The sequence below is a fragment of the Martes martes genome (genome assembly GCF_963455335.1).
Source record: "Martes martes genome assembly, chromosome: 15".
Classification (NCBI taxonomy): domain Eukaryota; kingdom Metazoa; phylum Chordata; class Mammalia; order Carnivora; family Mustelidae; genus Martes; species Martes martes.
Window position 1 is genome coordinate 62,685,108 of NC_137903.1, and position 23,957 is coordinate 62,709,064.

At 40.3% G+C, this 23,957-nt stretch overlaps 1 protein-coding gene across 2 annotated transcripts in view; it reads left to right on the forward strand.

Annotated features, from left to right (window-relative positions):
- The window catches only part of RGS7 (regulator of G protein signaling 7), a gene marked incomplete at its 5' end in the record, with an annotated part of 513,767 nt that overhangs the window by 389,914 nt on the left and 99,896 nt on the right, over positions 1-23,957 (forward strand). Inside the window, one exon of one of the 2 annotated variants that reach the window (XM_080824125.1) lies at positions 1,926-1,977. The exons of the other annotated variant lie outside the window; for it this stretch is intronic. Coding sequence (XP_080680251.1) covers positions 1,926-1,977 — 52 coding nt within the window. The remainder of the gene's footprint in view (positions 1-1,925; positions 1,978-23,957) is intronic. 2 annotated transcript variants of the gene reach the window in all.

Sequence of the window (23,957 nt, forward strand, 5' to 3'; positions counted from 1 at the left end):
GTCAGAGAGTGAGCACAGGCAGACAGAGAGGCAGACAGAGGCAGAGGGAGAAGCAGGCTCTCCGCTGAACAAGGAGCCCGATGCGGGACTCGATCCCAAGACCCTGGGATCATGACCTGAGCCGAAGGCAGCTGCCTAACCAACTGAGCCACCCAGGTGTCCCATAAATTTTTAAATTTCAACACATGATAAGCATTTGTCACTTAAATTCTTTTTTACTAGAAATTAAAATACTTTTCCTAGAAAAAATCTTGCAGTATTTGTTACGAATGTTGGTTTTATGGCATTTCCACATAATATCACAGCATAAAATAGCTTCATTCTTTTATTTTTAGTCAGGAAGTCCTCACTAAAGTAAATGATAGAAGAATAAAGAAAAATTGTAAGAATGCAGCTAAGAACAATCCTTGTGGCTTTGAGAAAGAAGTACGTGTCTGACCAGTCTGACTAGAATAGATATTTTAGAAGTTAGATATGTGTACACATACACACACACATACACACGCACCCTCACAAAATAAAGGGAATAATGCTTTTGAAAAGTACCTCATAGACTAGTGGCCCAAAAGACTTTAATTATTTTGTCCCCTGTGGTTCCCATAGATCCTGACTCAATTTTACCCTCAAAGCTCTTGATTCACGTGGAGATGGGGCCATAGAAATCCTTGATGTCTTCCTTTGTCCAGTGTTCCAACTCTCCCCACCCCACCTAAATTCTTGTCATTTTGTTCACGTGTGTAACATCAACAGATTTCTTCATTATCCGGCAGCAATTCCCAAGAAGGAGTAGAGGGTAAATCGGAATCCCGGGGAGTCCCAAGCAGTTTGAAAAAGCTTTCCCTCAGAGAGTCCAGTGGTTCTCCCCAGTTATCCTTTCCCCTCCTTGAGTATCCCTCTTCCGGTGGGAGAGTTATCCAACAGTTACTCAGAGATCTCTTCGGCTATGCTCATTACACACGGGTAGCTGATGTAAGTGACTAATAAATATGATTAAGCCCACAAGTTTGACATCTGCAGTGACTTGTTTCATTGAGTCCTACAGTCATCATCAAAGTTTGAAAGAGTAAACAGGCGGTCGTCCATTTTCCTCCTGGTCTGGAGCCTTATGTGTCCATCTTGTGGGCCTAGAAAACCCCTATGAGAAAATACAAAATGTTGATGATACAGGGTTTTCCTGATCAATTTCTTTGTAGTTCTGCTGGTCACTTTCTAGAATTTCACAGAATGAGATTTCTGTCAATCATTAATCACATTAATCAACTAAAATTGATTAAAATTGAAACGATTAAAATCGAGTAAAATTTGTTCTTAAGAAGTCACCTCTGGTTTCTGCAATTTAAGAATTTAAAGCAATAATAGTTTTTATGGAGAAATTTTTTTTAAAGAAGACAGGAAATTTGTTTAAGTCTAGTTGGGTAATGTTGAAAGCTGCCTTATATAATTAACAAAACCAGACAAATGATTGCCAGATTTTAGGGAAAATTTTGATGGTTGAGCATTGATCTGAAGGCAATAATGAAGTACTTGAAATATTTGTGATATTTAAATATATTTCATCCTGAGTCTTGCTGAATTTAATAGTTGGCTTTTAGTCTTTGCGGGTTAACACTTTTTTATTTTTTGAATGATGCAATCAGACCTTTTACCTTTATGTCACCTGACATAAAATTGCAGCAAATGTATGGCCGTAATTTTAAATACCTCCTGGTACTGTACACATTTGGAGACTGGACAATTGCTCAGCAAAGTAAATGGGGAAGAAAAGCCTTACACAATGCCTCTTTGGGTGCTTTTCCTGGGTTACAAAACATGCATTATCTGCAACCATTCTGGGTAATTGCTGAAGAAGAACACAACTCAAAAACCAAGAACTCGACCGATTTCATGTGTATTTAACCTCGGTCCCACTTCTTTTTATTCCACAGACACCCTATTTTTGGCCATCAAATTGCTGGGAGCCGGAAAACACGGACTACGGTCAGTGCAATATCTCCTCATTTTATTACAACAGCTACTATATATAGATGAACACGTGCTCACATTTTATGGTTTTGTAATGGAGAAAAGAAGACCAGAGCTATCGGTATGGGACCAATATTTCTAACATTGAATTTGTGGATGGCTTTGTTTGGAAAGGGTTAGACACAAACCTGGTGGCAAATTTTTCCAGGGTTTAGTGCCCCATAAAATTATTAAAAAAAAAGAAAAGAAAAGAAAGTAAGTTTCTTCTGAATAGGTTAAAAGCAATAAGCAAGCTTAGAAAGTTTTTAGTATTATTTCCATAGCACCTTGGTCCGCTAGAAAGAGTAACAAGGGGGCTCAGAATTCCGGAGTGTTCAACTTTCCTCTCTCACTTAGCTTTGTGATGTGTGTTAAATCCCTTGACTTTCTGGGGCTCCATGTTCCTCAGTGTTATTTCAGGCACCCTCTGATTCTATAAGCAGAAGGTATGTTAAACATGGAGAGGCAAAGAAAAGGAAAGATACAAGAGGAAGCTTAACTGTAATAAATCACGTTTAGTGAAATTAGAATGAACTTCCTTCAACAACCGTGATTGTAGTTAAGCCTTTCAAGGAAGTAGGCCCCGAACAAGTACCCATCTTTTCACATTTTACTCAAGGGTAAGACTGAATGGTTTTAAAATGTCATTTCTGCGAGTATTTATTGAGGGCTTTTTCCTATGTCAAGTGCTGTTTGCAGGTACTGGAGGAACAAGGTGACTCTGACTCCACATGGTTGGGAAACTCATAGGCTAGATGAGACGAAAGGATGATACAGAAGGAGTTCCTGTAAGTGCTGAATGACTGTAACAGGGGCGTGTGCAAAATTAGGTACAAGTTTAAGGTCATGGGAGACTGGCCTTACTCCGGACATCACAGGCTGATTTCACAGAAGAGCTGAGAGCCATTTAAATTGGATTTTAAAGGAGGAGGGGAGATTTGTCAGGAGACAATGCAGGGAACGCATTTGAGGTAGAGGGCCGGCGTGAGCAAGGGCAGTGAGAAGCTTTGTAGCGGTCTGGCTTTCTTTAGCATTGCTCTTGGACAGACATGTTTGTAAGAAGACTGTAGAAAAATCCTTGAAAACCAATGGAGTGCTCCTTCATTTTTGTCATCTCAGAAACTTGAATTTCATAGTTTATCCAAGATTGATCAGGTGCCAATCAAAGATTCAAAGTAACATGGAAAACAACCCAAAAGCCAGAATATTTATAAATTAATAGAATAATTGATTCCAGCAGTGAGAATGCTGATTTATTCATTCATGGCACACGTTCTTCAAAACTGAGGCCCTTAGAGAAAGAAGGTGTTTCTAAAAACAGCTACTGCTTTATGGGGTCAGACAGATCTGACCTCAAATGCTTTCGCAGCCTCATGCCAACTGTGTGACTCTGGCTGAGACCTGTACCATTTCTGAGACCCAGTCTGCTCACTTTTCAAGCAGAAATAATGATACTGACTTCCTTCAGTTGTCTAAATAATCCAGATGAATATGCCTAAAGGAGGTGGAATTGCTTCTCTCGTATTCAGTAAATCGGAACTGTTTTGTGCCCCTCGTCGTTACTGCCTGGCCCGCATATTGCCTCTGCTCCTTGCAGAAAAGCAAATTCTTCTTCATGTTTTCTCTGCACATCTTTCATGTTTTCCACAAATATGTTCATGTTCCCAATAACAGCTCGTGTTTCATTTCACAGTGGATTGATGGTCCAGCGCTAAGCCTGAGGAGATGGCGTGGCCATCAGCAGATCAGTTCCAGAACATCCCTCAAAGCCAGTCATCTCACAGTGATCAGTGCCATTCAGTTTCCCATTAACTCCTGCTGTGTCCATGTCAGAGAGAGAGTCCTCTTCTATTTTATACCCAAAGCTGGAGTGCCTGAAATTTGTTAACGAACCATAGAAGTAGCCTTGAATTATTATATTTGGGGGTTTTTGGTCCTGAATGAATATACACTGGCTTGTGTCCAGGTTGCTTGGATTATATACGAGTGAAGAATAAAGTAGTTAATCAGTAGGAGATTATGAGGGGGAAAGACGGGAAGGACATGATAATGACCTCGGATCCGCACACTCTTGCAGGCAATGATGCTACATCTTCTTTCATTTTTCTCCTTAGGCACACATAAGTCACAGTAGCAAGACAAATGACCCAGCTTTGAATTCCCTACCACCATGTGTTTAAAGAACACTGCTAGGAAATGGGGATCCCGTTTATAAAGACGGTATTGATGCCGTTGGGCTGTGGAGCCCAAAACACCGTGATTCCTTAGACTGTCTTTTCTAAGAGGACCTAGAGGCAGACAGGAGTTTCATGCTTAAAGCGCTTAGCTTAAAGCATGTTTTCTTTGCCTGTATTAGGATCCCAGCCTCTGTTTCCATCCCCAGGCTGAACTTACCAAGGAGGTTCTGCAGAACATAAAACTTTACAGATCACTTTACATGGAGAAACACTTTTCCATGCTTACCTTGGTCTCATAGGAAAATAGAATACATTGATCACGGTTCATGCCCAAGACAAGGCAGTGTGGACTGCAGGGCTGCATAGCTAGGAACACCGTTCTCTGAAGATCAAGTTAGGGGAGATTTTGTGGTATTTTTCACCCAAGTACAAAAAGCATTCCAGTCCAAGACGGTTAAAATGGAGTCAGGAATGGGCTTCCGCAAGCGGGCCTGCATCAAGAATGACCCAGCGCAAAGGCCTCGCAGTGAGGGCAGGAGGACAAGGCACAGAGTAGCTCGGGAGAACTGTTCTGAGAAGTAGACACAGCAGCAGTGTTGCGAACTGAAACAGAAGCCATGATGGGATTTTTACTGCCATCTCTAGGCACACACATTGCACCCTGAGGGTCCCATAAGGGAGCACACATCCGGTGCCTTCAGACAGTCCCCTTTCAAGGGCGGAGTTTCCAGTGTTCAAAAAGGACTAGAACCCCAAATAATCAGGATTTCCAGTAAAGACAGGAGCTGACTCTAGTTGGATGACTCACCCACCAAATCCTAGCTCTCTTGGAGCCTTTCTTACTTAGTATTTCTGTATTTTCTTCAAGATTTGTTTGCACTAATTTTTAGTCTTCTAATATTATATTTAAGTTTTGTTTTTTTTTTTTTTCCCTGATTGCTAAGGGTCTTTTTGGCACTCCCTTCACTTCTGCCCCCTAGGGACGTACCTCAGTCATGTCATCCTAGGGGTAATACAACTGAGACCAACACATGACAATGGCAGACAGACCTTTTGACAATGGAAATTACTGAGAACTTCGCTTTTGGTTGTAGGACAATGATTTGTGCCTCAGAAAATATCCAACCACAGGTCTGTCTTTCCTCCAGGATGATGTGAAGATTTTCAGGCCTATGAAGAAAGAGTGTACTTTTTGATCCCCACCCCCCTTAAGAACTAGATAACACTAAATGCCACTTCTCAAAACCATGCTAAAATAATATTAAAAAGAAACTGAGAATTCATACACTTTTCATAAAAACAAAAAGAGGCCAGCAGAAGAAAGTATTCTAGTTGGCCAATCATAGCAATTAATTCTTTGCTGATGAAAATGATCACAGCGGTTTTGATATAAATAGTAATTTTTCCTTCAGGGACAGATTTTAAGTTGCTCGGTTACCTTTGATAGAAAGATTGCTATATCAAAAGTTCTGTGTTTTGGGGAGGAATGTATAATTAATCAGAGAGATCAAATACACAATGAACCAATTTAAAAGAACTGTGAAGTCAACACAGAAGCAAAACCAAATAGCATATACGGCTTCAGAACTGTGTCTTAAATGTTGGGTGACTGGCGAAATAACAGTGCCTTAAATTATTGTATGTTGAATATTTAAAAATGGAGAATTCAGGATGCTGGGGAAAATGAGAGATCTTCACTTTTCTAAAAGTAGGCATTGTTTAGTTTTTGACCTAAAACATTGCAAAGCTCTCCAATGAATCCGTTCCCATTAATGAAATTGTAGAGGGAAAGGGAAGTGCTTCAGCTTCATTCTTTTGGGAACTTAATTTATATGTTGTTTATTTTACAAGAGCTTTAATTTAAGAGCCTCCACAATTCTACTTCACAGTCCTCCGTAGAACTCCCAAAGTCTCTATCATTCACTTTTTATGAATCTATCCTGGTATATCTATTTTTTTGAAGCCAGATGTTAGTGGCTGTTAGTTAGAGAAGAGATTTTTTTTTTAATATCTAGTGTTTGGAGTGGCATAAAATAATTAAACAGAATGTGCAATCCCATAAACCACCTCAGTCCTACTCACACGCTTCTGTATTATTAATACCTTACATTAGAGTGGTGCATTCGTTACTATTGATGAACCCATGTTGATGCATTATTATTAACTAACGTCCATGGTTTATGTTCGCGTTTAATCTTTGTATCGTATACTCTAGGAGTTTTGACACATGCATTACTAATGTAATCATAGGTACCCACCATTATTGTGTCCTACAAAATAGTTTGACTACACTCTAGGAGTTTTCACAAATGTATTACAAATGTAATCACATGTATCCACCATTACTGTGTCCTAAAAAATAGTTTGAGTACCCTAAAAATTCCCTGTGCTCTACTTATCCATCCCTCCATTTTCCTTCCTGAACCCCAGGCAACCACTGTATGTCTTCCCATATCCATAGTTTTTTCTTTTCCAGAACGTCATATAATTGGGATCATCCAGTAGGCAGCCTTCTCAGACTGCTTCTGACACTCAGTAACATACATTGATTCCTCCATGTCCGTGCATAATCGGATGGCTCACTGCTTTTTAATCATGCAATAATAGCCCATTGTATGACTATACCAGCTTGTTTATCCATTTACCAGCTCAAGAACATCTTGGCTGCTTCCACATTTGGTAATTACCAATAAAGCCGCTGTAAACACTAGTATTCAGTTTTTGTGTGGACATTAGTTTTCAACTCATTCAGAGAAATCTTTGGGAGAGTTATTACTGGAATATATGGTAGGATTATGTTTAGCTTTGTGAAATAGAGTCAAAAGATTTCCATAGTCATTGTACCATGTTGCATGCTGACCAGCAATGAATGAGAGCTCCTCGCCAGTATTTATTGCTATAGTATTTTGAATTTTAGCCATTCCAATAGATGTGATGTCTCATTGTTGTAATTTTTAATTCCCCAGTAACATACTATGTTGAATATTTTTTCATATGCATATGTGCCAAGCGTCCATCTTTTTTGTTGAGGTGACTGTCCAGTTTTTGCTCACCTTTGAGTTGGGTTGTTATTTTCTTACTGGAAGTTTTAAGAATTCTTAGTGTGTTGTGAACATTAGCCCCTCATCAGATATGTTTTGCAAAGATTTTCTCTTCATCTTCAGCTTCTGTTTTCATTCTGTGAGTGGTATCTTTTACAAATAAGTTTTAAATTGTAATGAAGGCCAACTTATTAATTTTTTTTTTCTTTCATAGATTGTGCTTTGGTTTTTATCTTAAAAAGTCATCACCAAACCCAAGGTCACCTAGATTTTCTCCTAGGTTCTCTTTAAGGAGTTTTATAGTTTTGTCTTTTACATTTAGGTTTATGACTCATTTTGAGTTAATATTTGTGAAAGTTGTAAGGGCTGAATCAAGCTTCATTTTTATTTTCTTTGCAAGTGGATATCCAGCTGTTCCAACACCATTTATTGAAAAGACTATCCTTCCTCCATTGAATTGCCTTTGCTCATTTGTCAAATAACAGTTGGCTGTATTTGTGTGGGTCTATTTCTGAGCTTTCTGTTCTGTTCCATTGATACATTGTCTATTCCCTCACCAACGTCATAGGGTGTTGATAACTGTAACTTTATAATAGGTTTTGAAATTGGGTATCATCAGTCCCCCAAACTGGTACTTATCCTTCAGTATTATGTTACATATTCTGCATCTTTGCTTTTTATACAAACTTAAGAATCAGTCTTTTGTTATCCACAAAACTAACCTGCTGGGATTTGACTGGGATTACAGATCAAGCTGAAAAGAATTGACATCTTGACAATATTGAGTCTTCCTGTCCACGAACATGGGTTATCTCTCCATATTTAGTTCTTTCTCCAGTATTTTTCATCAGCATCGTGTACTGTTTTTAGTAAAGGTCTGGCATTTGTCTCACTCTATCTCATTTGTTTCACTTAACATAATGCCCCTAGGTCCATCTGTGTTATCATAAATGGCAAGATCTCATTCTTTCTTATTGCTGAGCACTGGGAGATACAGGTTTCTAGTTGTAGAATGAATAGTCATGAGAACAAAAGGTACAGCATAGAGAAGTGGTCCGTGGTATTCTAATAGTGTTGTATGGCGATAGATGGTAGCCACACTTGTGAATATAACATAATGTTTAAACTTGATTCATTATTTCATACACTTGAAATTAATAATATAGTGTGTGACTATGCTTTAAAATTTTTCCACTAAAAATAAAATAAATATAAAAAATAATTTTTATATTGGCTAGAAGTCAAAATAATAGTATTTTGCATTATTAGTCAAGTGATATGTTATCATTTATATATAAATGACATATTACTGGAAAAAAATCTGGTACCCATTTTGTTAAATTCTTACCTAAGTATTTTTTTTAGCACACTATTTACATTTGTATGTTAATATCAATGATACTGTGTATTTGATTTCTATTTCCACTTTGTGTGTGTGTGTGTGTGTGTGTGTGTGTGTGTGTGTGTGTGTTATATGTTAGCTGTAGGGTTTTTGTAGACGTTCTTTACAAGTTGAGGAAGTTTCCTTCTATTCCTAGTTTGTTGAGAGCTTTTGGGGGTGTGTGTGTGTGTGTGTGTGTGTGTGTGTGTTTAGTGAATGGATGCTAGATTTTGTCAAATTCTTTGTTGGCATTTGTTGATAAGATTATACAGTTTTTATGTGTTAGTCTATTGATGTGATGGGTTTCATTAATTGGCTAGTACTGAACTTATAGAATGTTAGGAATTACTCCTTTTGCCTCTATTTTTGAAGAAATTGTGGGGAGTTGGTGAAAACATCTTAGCTTGGTACTTTCTGTTCTGGTAGGTTATCAATTATTGATTCAACTTATTTAGTAGATATAAGCCTACTCAGATTATCTTTTTCTCCTTGTGTGACTTTTGGTATATTGTGTCTTTGAAAAATTGGTATATTTTATGTAGGTTATCAAACTTGTAGACTAGAGTTGTTTTTAATGTTCTTATACTATCTTTTCAAAGTCTGTGTATCTACAGGTCCAATGTCCATGTAGGGATTGCCATTTTTTTCTTATATTAGTGATTTGTGACTTCTTTGTTTTCTTCATTAGCTTGACTAGAGGTTTATCAATATTGATCTCTTCAAAGAACCAGCTTTCGGTATTGTTGAATTTCTTTGTTGGTTTCCTGTTTTTGAGTTCATTGATTTCTGCTGTAATTTTTTAGTAGTTCTTTTCTTCTGCTTGCTATTGGATTTAATTTGTTCTTCTTCTTCTTTTTTTTTTTTCATTTCTTATATTGGAAGTTCAGTTTATTTGTTTTGGATCTTTTCTTAAATATATGCATTCAGTGTTACAAATTTCCCTCTCAGCACACTTTTCACTGCATTTAAGATTATGTTAATTTGTATTTTTATTGTCCTTTAGTGAAAATATTTTTTTAACGTTTCAAGATTCATTTGACATGTTATTTATAAGTGTGTTTTTTCCCATTTTATTTTATTTTATTTCTTTTCAGTGTTCCAGCATTCATTGTTTATGTACCACACCCAGTGCTCCATGCAATACGTGCCCTCCATAATACCCACCACCAGTGTGTTGTTTAATTGCAAGCATTTGAGGGCTTTCTAGCAACCTTTCTGTTATTGATTTCTGGTTTAATTTCATTGTTGTCTGAGAGCATGCTTTGTAAGATTTCTATTTTTTTAAATTTATTATAATGTGCCTTGTGGCCTAGAACATGGTCTATTTTGGTGCAACATGTCCCATGGGAACCTGAGAATTGTACATTCTTCTGTTTTTGGATGGAGTATTGTATAACTGTCAATTAGATCCAGCTGATTGATGGTGCTCTTCTGTTCAGCTTGTCTTTACCAATTTTTTGGCCACTGGAGCTGTCAACTAGAGATAGATGCATGTCGAAGTCTTTAATCATAATAGTACTTGCCTTTTTCTCCTTGAAGTATCTCAGTTTTGCCTCAAGGACCCTCAGAGTCCTCATCATTTGATTGGCATATTTACACCATTCATGTTAAAGTGATTATTAATATAGTTGAATTAATATCTGTCCCATTTGTAACTATTTTCTATTTATATCCTTTTTTTGGCTTCTATTCATTTTCTACTTTCTCTGGCTTTAATTGGGCATTTTATATGATTCCCTTTCTCATCTCTCTTAGTATATCAATTATACTACTATTTTTAATTTTTTTGAAGATTTTATTTATTTATTCATTTGACAGAGAGCACACAGCAGGGGGAGCAGCCAGGCAGAGGGAGGGAGAGAAGCAGGCTTTCCCCTCCCTCCCCAGGTAGGGAGCCCAATGGGGTGCCCCATGGCCTGAGCCAAAGGCTGACACTTAAAGACTGAGCCACCCAGGTGCCCCTGTTACACTTTTTAATTGTTTAAAAATTTCCCTAGGGTTTTAAATATTCATTTACAACCAATCTAAGACCACTTGCAGAGAACACTATACACTTTACGAGTAATACAAGCACGTCATGAGAGAACACCCCCACTTTATTCCTCCCAGTCACACAATACTGCTGTCACTCCCTTCACTCAGTTATAAGCTATAATCACCGACTAGACCCTTGCTATTGCTATTTTGAACAAATGATTATCTTTTAGATCAACTAAGAATAAGAAATATGAAATATTTTGTTTTACCGTCATGGATTCCTTCTCTAAAAGTCTTTCTTCTTTTTTGGATCTGAGTTTCAACCTATATCACTTTCCTTTCCTCTGAAGAACTTCTGTTAACATTTCTTATCAGGCAGGTCTACTGACAACAAATTCCCTCAGTTTTCATTTGTCACAGAAAAATCTCTATTTCTTCTTCACTTTTGAAAGATAATCTTGCAGAGTAACGAATTCAAGGCTGGCTGGCGGTCTTTTCTTCAGTAATTCCCTTGCTCCAGGTGGTTTAGACCCTGGTATAAACCCAGTTTATCAGATACCGTAGTATGGTCTCCCCTGAGGAAAGCTTTGTTAAAAGAAGAACAGAATGTGGATGCCTGGGTGGCTCCGTGGGTTAAGCCTCTGCCTTCGGCTCAGGTCATGATCTCAGGGTCCTGGGATCGAGCCCCACATCGGGCTCCCTGCTCAGCGGGGAGCCTGCTTCCCCCTCTCCCTCTACCTGTCCCTCCCCATGCTTGTGCCCCTCCCCCCACCAAATAAATAAATAAAATTTTTTAAAAAAAGAAGAAGAACAGAATGTTCTGGGTGTATTTTCAGATGGTTTCTGTTTCCCTCCTCTTGTTGGAAGCATGAGGGAATTTTTCTGATATCCTCACTGTGCGAAGCTGGCAGTGGTAAAACTCACAAATGGGTGATACTCCCCCAACACTGCCCCCCCCCCCCGGGAGTTTTTAATGCTCCAGCTTGTTCACACTTGAGTCTCCAGCAGTAAGTCACTTAGTTTTAGTTTTCTTACCCCACAGGGAGGTTTCCGCTCCAGGGAGTCAGTCGTGATTCTCTGTATGTGTCTGTCCGTCCTTCCAGCCTGGGGGCAGTGATTTCCCCTCTGGTCTCCATTCCCTGATGGATGTAGGGAGAAACAGCTGGTTTTGACTCTGTTCATCTTTTTTCAGGTTTGTGAGGATGGATGGGAATAACAATTTCCAAGCTGCTGACGTACTAGACTGGAAACCAGAGAGCAGATTTTTTATAGGGAAAAGGGAGAACAAATCACTACTGAGCAAGCTGTTCCTGTCTATTTGCTTCTGCTTTTATTTCATTTTTTTCATTTACTGTTTTGTCATGGGACAGTCTCTGAATCAACTTCTGAGAGAAATGGGAAGCAAAGTTGGTTGTTTCTCTTCCGTGTGTTCTCCCTGTCCACTGACCTTTGGAGAGTGTCTAAGTCCAACCATCAGTGTCATGGAAAATTTGAGGTGGTTATTTTCCCCTTGATTTCCCTGTAGCTTTGGAAGTGGCCTAGAATGGAAAGGGAGAGGAACCTGGCACACTCAGTTGGCAGACCTTGATAAAAGGGTAAAGAAACAAAGTAAGAGTGCATCCAAGCTGAATTCTGATAAGACTTGCATGATTTTAAACTTTATATATTTCACCGTAAACATGAGAACATAATTTACATGTTAATGTTCCAACATGTTTTCCCCAAAGCTATCATCATTTTATCATTATTGTGCCCTGGAACACGATCAGAGGTGCATCTAGAAAGAAAGATAAAACATTATAACCCACAGGAATGTCACTCGTCTCTGAAAATTACAGATGCTCTGGGACAATTAAAATTTTAAAACACAAAATTTAGAAAAAAATTAAAAATCTTCACTGATTCAGCCAAATTGCAGTAATCTCCTAATTTGTGGAGATGATGGACTCTCATACATCTCTCTTAATAAGAAAGAATAGTTATACTGTATTTTAGTTACTATAGTCATAAAGGATAGTATTGATATTATCATCTACTTTATAAATTAAATAGTCACCATGAACTAGTTTAGCCAAAACAAACAAACAAACAAAAAAACCAAACTGTGTCCTAAAAACAACCCATTTACCCCATATACCAATGAGAACTAGCTCATTATTCATTAAAAAGACCTGAAGCATTTGTGGCATCTTCAGAATACAAACATTGGCACAAATCATCCTCCTCCTTCATAAAATGTCAGAGCTGGAGGGAGCCGGAGAGAGGATCCAGTCCGTCCTTCTCTGCTCATGCTGAGGCCGCCCAGTCCCCGAGGGTGGCAGGACTTGCCAGGCCAAGGTCTCGCCCCTCATTATTGGCCAAACTTAGAACACGCTGAGGAGTAAGTGAAGGAGGAAGATAGCTGAATCCCTGCGTCGCACAGCAACCGGTAGAGATTTTCCAGGAGGGACTTCAGGGGTTGCAGCTTTTCTCAGGCCACCAAGTGAGCCACATGGGCCCTCCCTTTGTGTTTCTGCTACCATAATGGGGCGCGTTCCGGCAAAGCTGTATTTTCCGTGATCGACCTGGTCTGTGCTTTCATGCTAAGTCCGAGGTAATCAGGTTCTTGTTAAAGAAATTTCTCTTTAAGCCAAGAAGTATGTTTCTAAGGCTGCCGCAACTCCTGCTGTTGCTTCCTGGTTTCTTTGTAAAGCCTTGGGCAGTTCCCAGCGGTTACAAGAAAGGTGACAACACATTGTACTCGCGGATCACTGTGCATTTGTCAGGCTTCAGGGCAGTCCCTCAGCCTGTTTCCCTGCGGGGGATGCAAAGGGCAAGGCTCACAGACTCTTGTTGCTGTTGCTGTTACAAACCCTTCTTAAACAGGCTTCTGTTTTAGACATATTTTGCAAGTGGAGGAAAAACAATACGTCTGCTTAGTTTCCGGGGAAGACCGAGAATGCCTCTGCCTGCGCGACTAGTCCAATTCTCTGCTCAAACCACCCGACGAAATCCCCTGATAGTAAACCGGGTCAGGAGTAAATTCTGGGAAGGGAATCGCCAGATACTACGTAGCCATTGCTGGGTAATTGGAGGTTAAGTCTTGTCAGATCACGGACGCACAGAAACACAAGGAGGTATCAAAGGGAAGAGTTCCACGACCTCTTTCCAAAATGACCAACACAAACTTGGAGGGAACTGTGTAGACACTGGCTCGGAGATCCTGGTCGCCGTGGGGCATTTCTGTGCCTCGGGCCACTTACTGTAGTGAACGCAGACACCGAGGTCTTCCCTGCTGACGTCTGTGTCACACGATAAGCAGCAGCACCGTGCCAGGTGTCCGACGGACACTGGGAAATACAAAGTGGAAGGCTCAAAGCCCCAGCTCGCATTCTCACCAGTTAATTTTTCTTTAAGATTTTATTTATTTATTTGACAGAGATCACAAGTCGGCAGAGAGGTAGGCAGGGAGAGAGAGAGAGGAGGAAGCAGGCTCCCTGCTGAGCAGAGAGCCCGAAGTGGGGCTCGATCCCAGGACCCTGGGATCTTGGGACCCAGGCGCCCCTCTCACCAGTTAATTTTGTCTCACACCCGACACGGTCGGTTCTGTCAGTGCAATTCAGTCAGTACTCGCTGAGCACTTGGTGGTGTGCAAGACACTCGACGTGGCAGGAACAAGGGCGGGTGAGAGTCTCTGATCCACGTCAGCCGACGGTCAAGGAGAGAGAACGGGCAGGGTCCAAAAGGGGACTGTCCCCTCCAGCATGAGCGTTCTCTGACCCGTGTTAGTTAGGACACGCATCAGCTCAGGACTTGGAATGTCCTCGGACCCCGAAACGCGCTGCCTTTGACTTGCCGTTCTTCCTGCAGGAGCCCCCGGAGACCCAGAGCTCTGGAGTCAGACGCGCCGCTTCATATCCTCACTCAGCCCTTAGTAGCTGTGACCTCATGTCCGTGACTTCACTTTTCTAAATTTCAGTTTCCTCATCGGTAAAACGGGATCTCAAAGTCAAATCTCCTTTTACGCCTTGTTGAACATCAGTCATAAATGCGTATACAATCGGTGGTTTTCATTCTTCCCATTTTTTTTGCATCCCACCGATTTCTGGGCTTTTTGATGCCCTTATTCTATCTTTTTTTTTTTTTTAATGGTCTTACAAAACCGTAGTCCATAACGAAGGCCTTTTTTGCATATTCTCCATTATATTCAAAATCTGTTAACAAAGCAGACAGAGGAGAAAACGAAGGCTGCTATCTCACATACTGCTGGGTTCATGAATATAAGATTGTTTTTTTTCCTGGCTTTCTTAAAAAATGTGGCAAGCACCAATTAAGACATAATGCCGTGACACCAGTCTTAAGTGGATTTTGATTTGCAAATCACATTCGTCTTGTCTTGAAATAGCTTCATTGGTTTCCTTGGAAACTTTGAAATTGATTTTCAGGTGTGCATTCTGAGTTTCAAGGTTCACAACCATAGTGATATGGATCATCTTAGCACCTCGTGGGCTTTAATTTTTCTGCCCTCTGAGCTGGAAAAGTATTAGCTACTGGGTGAGCTTTAACAGGAGGTGCACGGCAATGTTTTAGGATCATTTGTGATGATTTGCGTATTTAACAATGCACGAAGCATTTAAAATAATATGACTTATGCTCTGAAACTAGAAAGAACCTGAATTGTATTTCATTCAGTGTTTTAAAAAATAGGTTTATATCCCTCTGCCTTTATTATTTTTCTACAGTCTAAGGCTAATATCACATATCACCCGGGGTGGTTGACTGTGGATCAAGATGCTGTGTTAGGCAATGCACATAAAATTTTCTAAACTTTCTTTGCCCGACCCCTAGGGAAAGAACAATTTACCCTATAATAGAGTAAAATTATCCTCCTTTAAAGCAGATCTTCTAACCTTTAGATTTCTACTGCTTCATCTTTCTGGGCAATTGGAGAGCAACTGAAATTTAGAGAAGTGGGAAGTCATACAGGAAACAAATGTTATCCTTTCGTAAAACTACAGGTGACAAACATCAGTCAATAAAAATACTCAAGTTACTCTCAATTCTTAGACTTACTCCAAAACTACAGAAGAAAGTAGGTTTGTTTTATACTTATTCCTCCCTCATGGGTGTATGGCTATGCAGCAAAAAGGAGCTGTTAGACGTGGACCACACAGAAAATGCAGAAAAACATGCTTTAAAGGGCACCTGGGTGGCTCAGTCGTTAAGCGTCTGCCTTCGACTCAGGTCATGATCCCAGGGTCCTGGGATCAAGCCCCACTTTGGGCTCTCTGCTCGGCAGGAAGCCTGCTTCTCTCACTCCCACTCCCACTCCCCCTGCTTGTGTTCTCTCTCTCGCTGTGTCTCTCTCTGTCAAATCAATAAAATTTTTAAAAAATGCTTTAAGGAATGTCAGAGCTTTATATCATTAACAAGCTCTGTCTTTTCGGGGAGAAGCTTATGCACCGCTTACTCCTACTTCATGTATTATTTGCTAACAAAAATTCAGTGCATTCTGGTCTCTTCTCCACTCTGACTCCCCTCTTCCAAAAAGAAGGAATGACTTATATTTATATCTTGGAAATTAGACCAAAAAGGAAAGAATGAGATGCAAGAACCAGTGATAAGAAATTGATAAATCAAAATAAACACGGATTATTTTTTAAAATAATTAACTTTGGAGTTTAAACCAAAGTGAAATTAAAATGGCAGACAACAATACTGTATCAGTTATGAAAAACTCATATAGCTCATGTTTGATAACTTAAAATCACTCTTCATATTCTCAGGGAAGAAAATCTCAATGGGAATCCCAGCACAGGGCTGGGATGCCTGGGTGGCTCAGTGGGTTAAAGCCTCAGCCTTCAGCTCAGGTCATGATCCCAGGGTCCTGGGATCGAGCCCTGCATCAGGCTCTGCGAAGCAGGGAGCCTGCTTCCCCCTCTCTCTCTCTCTCTGCCTTCCTCTCTGCCTACTTGTGATCTCTGTCTGTCAAATAAATAAATAAAAATCTTAAAAAAAAAATAAAATAGCACAGGGCTACATTTTCCTCTGGAGGTGTTCACAGACTTCTCAAGGTTTCCAAGGAACCACAGATTTAAGGGACTATGTTTCCTCCTTTTTTTAATGTAGTCTTTCTAAGTGTCATGAAAATTTTCCTATTAAGAAAATGCTTTTATATTAAGGAACATTTTGCAATAGAGTTTAACTTTTTAAAAGTAGTATTTGGAAAATTTTGCAATATATTTATATTATTTTCATAAATTATAGATTAATAATATTTATAAAGATAAATGGAATCAGAAAAATTTTCCATAGAAGCCTTATAATCATAGGAAATTTTAAAATTTCAACTAATTTATAAATATGTTGTACAGAAGACTAACAGGTGATCAGTTCTATAAGGATAGTGTCATTAACACATGACTTCAAGAAGAAGAAAGAATAATCCAAATTTCTCTCTCAGAAGAGCCTGTCCGTGTATCTTCTGGGATATTTGGAGCCCACTGGATACATTTAGAAGAGTGGTTTAACAGTTATATTTTTAAGTATGGATATCTGCATTTTGGAATTATATGATTCATGAATATTTAAATTTATGTTAAAAATTTTAGAGTCAAATTAAAAATAATGCTTTTTTTCCCCCACCCCTGAGGTGAGTGCGTGAGCAAAAGCCTTTAAAGTCTACACTTTACGGAGGACAGCTTTGGAGCAGGGCTGGGCGTGACCAATTTCAGATAAAAGGATACTAAGACTTCAAAATAACACCCAGAAAAGCATAGTTAAATTTTTTATTTCAAGTTCCGTTATGGAAGAAACATGTAAGATTTTAACATAAACTAAATAAATAAGGGAAAAGAAAGGAAATTGAGTTCTATTGAGCTCCTGTGTGTAAAACTCCATCTGTTGCTTTACTTAGAAGCAGATTTTTTTTTCTTAAGGATTTCTTTTTTTTTTTTTTTAAGATTTTACTTATTTATTTGACAGAGAGAGAGAGAGATCACAGTAGGCAGAGAGGCAGGCAGAGGGGGCAGGGGAAGCAGGCTCCCCGCTGAGCAGAGAGCCCGATGGGGGGCTCGATCCCAGGACTCGATCCTCATGACCTGAGCCAAAGGCAGAGGCTTAACCCGCTGAGCCACCCACGCGCCGCCCCCCCTTAAGGATTTCTTTATGTATAACTGTCATGATATATTTATTCCCATAGTGCAAAGGAGAAGAAAATCAAGAAAAACTGAGTCAGGTGAGAAGTTCATGGCTAGATTAACACAACTGCTCCTTTAAGACTCAGCAAACATACTGTCCTCCGCTCCACCCAGATGAGAGGTCAGTCCAGCCCTATGGGCCAGGCAGCTGTCTCTTGCCCTGGATTGTGAGTCCCTTGAAAGTTCAAGGACAAAATCTTCTTTTACTGTGTACCCCTGTGCCTAGGACAATATGCAGAATTTCAGTAGGTGTTCAATAAACATTTAATTCAGTGAGTGAGTGATTGAAGGAATGAAGAGTTCTGATTCCTGGGATTTACACTGTGGTCCAATGCATTATATTTAGCTTTAAAGACGCCAAGTATCTATGCTCACGTTGGTAGTAAGAAAACAATGTAAAATTATTAACAGCAACAATTTTAACAAAAATTTTGAACGGCAGCATTCGAAATGACCATCTCTGAGTTTCGATGAGGACCTTTATGCTTGTCCTATGAGGCTTGAAATTACAGTCCGATGGGCACAAAATAGCCCTTGTCCTAGAAGATCAGGACGGACGAAACTGGAAGATGTCGTTAAGTCTATCCAAATGTGTCAGATGATGAAGGCAATTTAAAATACTTGGTTTTGATTTCATATTCTAAATGGACGTATAATCATTATGAAAACCTCAAAAGAGAATAGAAGCCAAGTGTATGAGAGAAATATAAGACACGCTTAGGAACCATTTATATAGAATTATAGAATACATTATACATACTCTAATCTAATAAATGTATATGAACACTAAATAAGGAAGCAGTGTGGTAGATTTTTACCACAAACTACCACCACTCAGGCCAGCACCTTGCTAGATGATAAGACTCCCCCATTCTTGCTAAGTCTCTGGGGTACTCTAGGAACTTCTTGTCCTAATGCCTTGAGCTGAGCCCTGCTTCTTGCCGTTGCTAGCTCTGAGAGCTTCAGCCGAACTCTTCCATTCTGAGCTTTGTGTTTCTGTCTAATAAAATGTATACATATATATTTAATATATTTAGTGTTTATATATTATATACATGTAATATAAATAATAATATTTAATGTATATTTAATAAACCTGTGTTTTGTAGCTCATACCGTTACTGTCAGACACAAAGGAGATGAACAGGAGATACGTAGAAGTGACCTAGACACTAAATTAGCTTGGGAAGTAATGGGGATTATTCACTTATTTATGAGATGTATAGCAAACATTAAGAATAATTATTGTTTACCTATGTATTTGTCTCCTCCCAGTTTAACATAAAGAATGAGGGGACTAAGAACACTGACTGAATTGTTTGTCTCTGTATCCTGGTGCCTAGAACCTTAGTTGGCCCATTGAATGAAACACATGAGTACATTTCAATTAATATAACATTACATCCTACATTTGAAAAAAAATACATCCATTCTTCTTAATATAGTTTGACTAGTCATAGCTTAAATGTATGCCTTATAGAGCAATAACTATAAGTATCCTGTTGAATATTTAAAATGGAATTATTGCCAAGGTCATAAAGTCAAATTTTAATTTTTTTCTAAAAATTATATGTTCCTTTGAATCTGAGATAAACTTAGAATTTTCCTCAGACTTGACTAAAAAGCTGATTATTGATTCCACTACAGATACATTTAATCTTCCATTTGCATAATACCTTATAAGTTTTCAGAAGGCCTTTACATTGATCATTGCCTTCAATTTTCACAACCATCTTATGAAGTCAGGAAAAAATATGTTAAAATTCCCAGGAGCGCCTGGGTGGCTCAGTGAGTTAAAGCCTCTGTCTTCGGCTCAGGTCATGATCCCAGGGTCCTGGGATCGAGCCCGATGCAGGTCCTGGGATCGAGCCCTGCATCGGGCTCTCTGCTCAGCGGGGAGCCTGCTTCCTCCTCTCTCTCTCTCTGCCTGCCTCTCTGCCTACTTGTGATCTCTGTCTGTCAAATAAATAAATAAAATCTTTAAAATTCCCATTTGTCAGGAATCTCACTCCGAAAGGAGAGAACACTTTGTCACCCGCCTAGGAACAGGCCTCACTTCCTGATTTGGAGAACGACATCTCATGCGTTCCCCTGCCCAAGCCCTGACCTGTCCCCGGGGTGTGTTCTTCTTGCGTCTGCGGAGCAGCCTGGCTCGCTTCATTTCTTTATAACCTTAATGAGAATAATTTGCCATTTGCAGACCTCAAGTGCTGCTCTCATCACAGATCACTTTTGCTAATATGCTTTCATCGGGATGCCCCGGGGGACGTTCCATGGAAGGAGCCTCTTACAGGTTCCAACGGAAAGGAAGGAAATGTAATAAACAGGTAAAATCAAAGGGCAAACTTAACTTTATAGAAGTTAACGAAACGGGACCCTCAGGTGTTTCGCCAAGTTCTGTCGCGCCCTAATCCTGATCGGCCTCGACCGGGCTGCTCTCCTGTTCTTACCTTGTGACTGTCCTGGACGTCCTAGGCCTCTCCGTTTCAGCTGGGAGGTGGAGAACACTGTTCCCCCAGTTCCTTTACGTTTCAGGATACACCCTTGATTCAGAGCCTGTACTGACCGTTTCTCCAAACAGAGTGGTTCTTTCCGGACAGCTGGGTCCGCCTTCCAGTTCAGCTGCTGAGGGGCGGTATACTTGAAAAAGTGAGCTCTCTCTGCCCGTTTCAACGATAACGCTCCCACCCGATGAGGTTGCTTGAAGGATTACTTGGCTAATTTTTGAAGGGTTAAAATGGTTCCTGGCACAGCGTGTTACCTATTACTGTTAGTATTTCCGTCTTCATGATCTTTATTATCTTCGGGCTTCTCTTACTATCATCATTATCTTCTCCTAAAAAGAAGAGAAACAACCTCAAAGGTCATCGTAGGTCTGTCTGTCGGGAAGCAGATGGTTTCATTTTATTAAGGCTACTGGATGCCACGGTGAGGAGGGGAGGGGGCAGGCAGGGGGACCAGGGTTCTCAAACCAGTTTTTGTTTTGGCAAATAGGAGTGAAGAAGTAAGAGACGGGAGGAAACTTGGAGCGGGGATTGCAAATAGGTTAGCCTGTGCCGCTTTTAAGAATCAGCTTTTCCTCCCCTACTGGCTGCTTTTCTGAGCTGCCATCAACCTCCCGTGCATGCGGGGAGGGATCGCCGTGAAACAGACCCAGGGCCATTTTGAGATTCTCTGTCCTATAGAGACGTTCTGGGTTCAAGTTCCAAAATCACTATACGAGTCATATCAGATTGCTGTCTATGTAGATAAATAACAGGAAACAGGTGTGGTATTTTCTAACAAAAAATAATGTATTCCAACCATCATTAAGATAGAAATTACGCTCTTCTAGTGTATTATTATTGTTATTATTATTATTATTAAGCACCGTGCTGTCCACTCTCTCATTTACTATCCCTTTGCCTCATGTGAGCTTGAGCAACTTATTAAACGTGCGTGGCAAGCACATCATTGCCATTAATGTCTCTTATAACCCTCAGTTCAGTAGTTCCCGTTACACTACAATCCACACCTCAGCCCTGGCCAAGGGTTCCTGCTTCCCCAGCCCAGGCGGCAGCCACCCTCACTGCCTCCCACCCTGTCCAGGCTCCGACCCTCTACTTTGAGGACACCCTGCTCACGTCCTGCCCAGAGTCCCCTTGCTGGACTCTGATGGGTGCGCTCTACCCCCAGACCTTTCTGGAGCTGGTTCCTTTTCCCAATTGAGGTCGCGACTCAAAAGTTATCACTTCAGAGAGGCCTTTGTGATCCCTGCGATCTAAAGTATCAGCCCCGTCACACCCCTCGGCGTCACCTAGTATCTGTCACAGCTTGTCACAGCTGGGTGATTAACCAGTTGCTTTAGTGTCTACTGCTTGACTTTGACTCTGGCCTCAACCAAGAATTTCTTGGTCTCATCCTGCCTTCAGTGCCTCATCCACAAAGGAGGAAAATTAAGAGCACCTGCTTGTTGCTGCGGTCGCGTCACTTGGACACCATAACTTACGTAAAATGCTTGAATAATTCCTGGTACGTGGAAAGCATTCAGTAAATATTGGGCATTGCTATGGCATTATTATAGTTCTGTCCATTGTCCATCACACTCTAGACCAGTTCACTGTACGCTAAGGGCAGTGAGAGTCCCCTGGGCTCATCCACGGTGTCCGCAGGGCTCAGAAGAAGCCTGGCACACCGCAGGTGCTCCGTGAACGTTTGCTGAATGAAGGAACAAGGCATCCAGTATCCTTACACATCTGTCCCACTTTTCCTTTTACTCCCCATAAAGGAAGATATTCTGTTCTTCTCCAGGAACCGAAGATACTTTGGAGCCTCATGTAATTACTCCACACAGACCCCTCTCATCCTAAGAGTCTTAAAATCTTTATAAAACCAACACCCTTCCAGTTTACCAGCAGAGGCTGAGCCGTTGGTACCATGTGGCCCCCTGCAGGTAGAGGACAGTATTACAGTGAACCCAGCTCCAGGCTTCTGACCCCCATCACTCTGTCCCTGGGCAGTCGGAAGCTGTCTCCTTTGCCCTCTCCAAGCACTCGTCCTTTTGAATTTCTCTGGAATGTAAGCTCATTGAGAATAGGACCCTTGTCTGTCTGTTTTGTTCACAGCTGTACCCCCACCACTTAGATCAGAGCCTGGCACATAGCAGGCATCTAGTAAATGTTTGTAGAATTAAATAAATAAATGAATTTTTTTTAAGAGTTGTCTTTTTCTTCCCCTGCTGGCCCAGAAATCTGGTACAGCTATTAACAGAAAATATTGACCACTTACTCAGTTGTATATGGAGTTTCAGTGTTGAGAGGATGAGATACAATAGGAAAAGAATGAGAAAGTAGAGGGAAGAATGAGATTAAAAATGAAAAATATAGGGGTGCCTGGGTGGCTCAGTGGGTTAAAGCCTCTGCCTTTGGCTTGGATCATGACCTCGGGGTCCTGGGATCGAGCCCCGCATCGGGGTCTCTGCTCAGCGGGGAGCCTGCTTCCCCCTCTCCCTACTTGTGATCTCTCTCTGTGAAATAAATAAATAAAATCTTTTTAAAAAATTAAAAATATAATTTAATGGTACCAAGTTGCCTGTTATGAAAAAAACTAAACATATGTTTAAAATTGAAGTATACATTAACATAAAATTTGGAAAAAATTTCAAGGTCACTGGATGGTGTGTTCCAGGCATAATAACACATATGTACCTCCTATTCATTATTTAAAATTCTTGGCAGTGCTAATTCATGGCAGTACTGCAGAAAGAGACACTTCACAAGTGAGATACTAAAAAAATTCAGTGGCCCTCTCTGCAGTGTCCCATTTGGAAAAAACAAACAAACAATGACTTTATATAAAAATCCATCCCTGGCAAGGTTTTTAAAAGAAAATTTCTTTGTAAAAACACTCTGTAATTTTCTTTTTTTTTTCAAGATTTTATTTATTTATTTCTTTGAGAGAGAGAGAGAGCATGAGATGGGGGAGGGTCAGAGAGAGAAGCAGACTCCCTGCAGAGCAGGGAGCCCGATGCGGGACTCGATCCCGGGACTCCAGGATCATGACCTGAGCCAAAGGCAGTCGCTCAACCAACTGAGACACCCAGGCACTCTGTAATTTTCTTTAAGGTAGAAACGTCTCTGGTGAACATAAAGGACATTATCGCTAATAATTCCCTACATTGCTTTCCCTTTGGAGTTAACACAGGACTCTCCAGTGTATCAGGTCCTACAGTCCTAACCTCAGCCCTATGGAATAGAGCCACCAAGTATTTCTATACTCATTACACAGGTGAGCAGCTGGAGCCTCGGAAAGGTTAGGTGACTTTTCCAAAGTCACAGTTAGGGCGGCCAGAATCCCAAATCTGAAAACACAAGGACCATTGCTCTTTCTCCTATACTGCATGGCCTCTCCTAGAATATCTGTGAATCTGTCTTTCCATATTGATGATTACGGGATTAGGCAATAGGCGTAGTATGAGTCTAATGTCCTGAGTGACTTTGCCAATAATTTCTGATGTCAGTCTCATCCTTTTATAGGTTGCAATATTATTTTCTAACATACAGCCTATATCTCTTTTCCTTTTCTCTAACAAACCAAGAAAAGGGAGTGGGGGAGGATCCAAGTTCATATATCCAAAATTATTGTTCATGACTATTTTGACCTCAATTCAGTAAATATAGATTACTCACTGTTTGGTAAGTCCCACAGCACTTTGGCATTATCT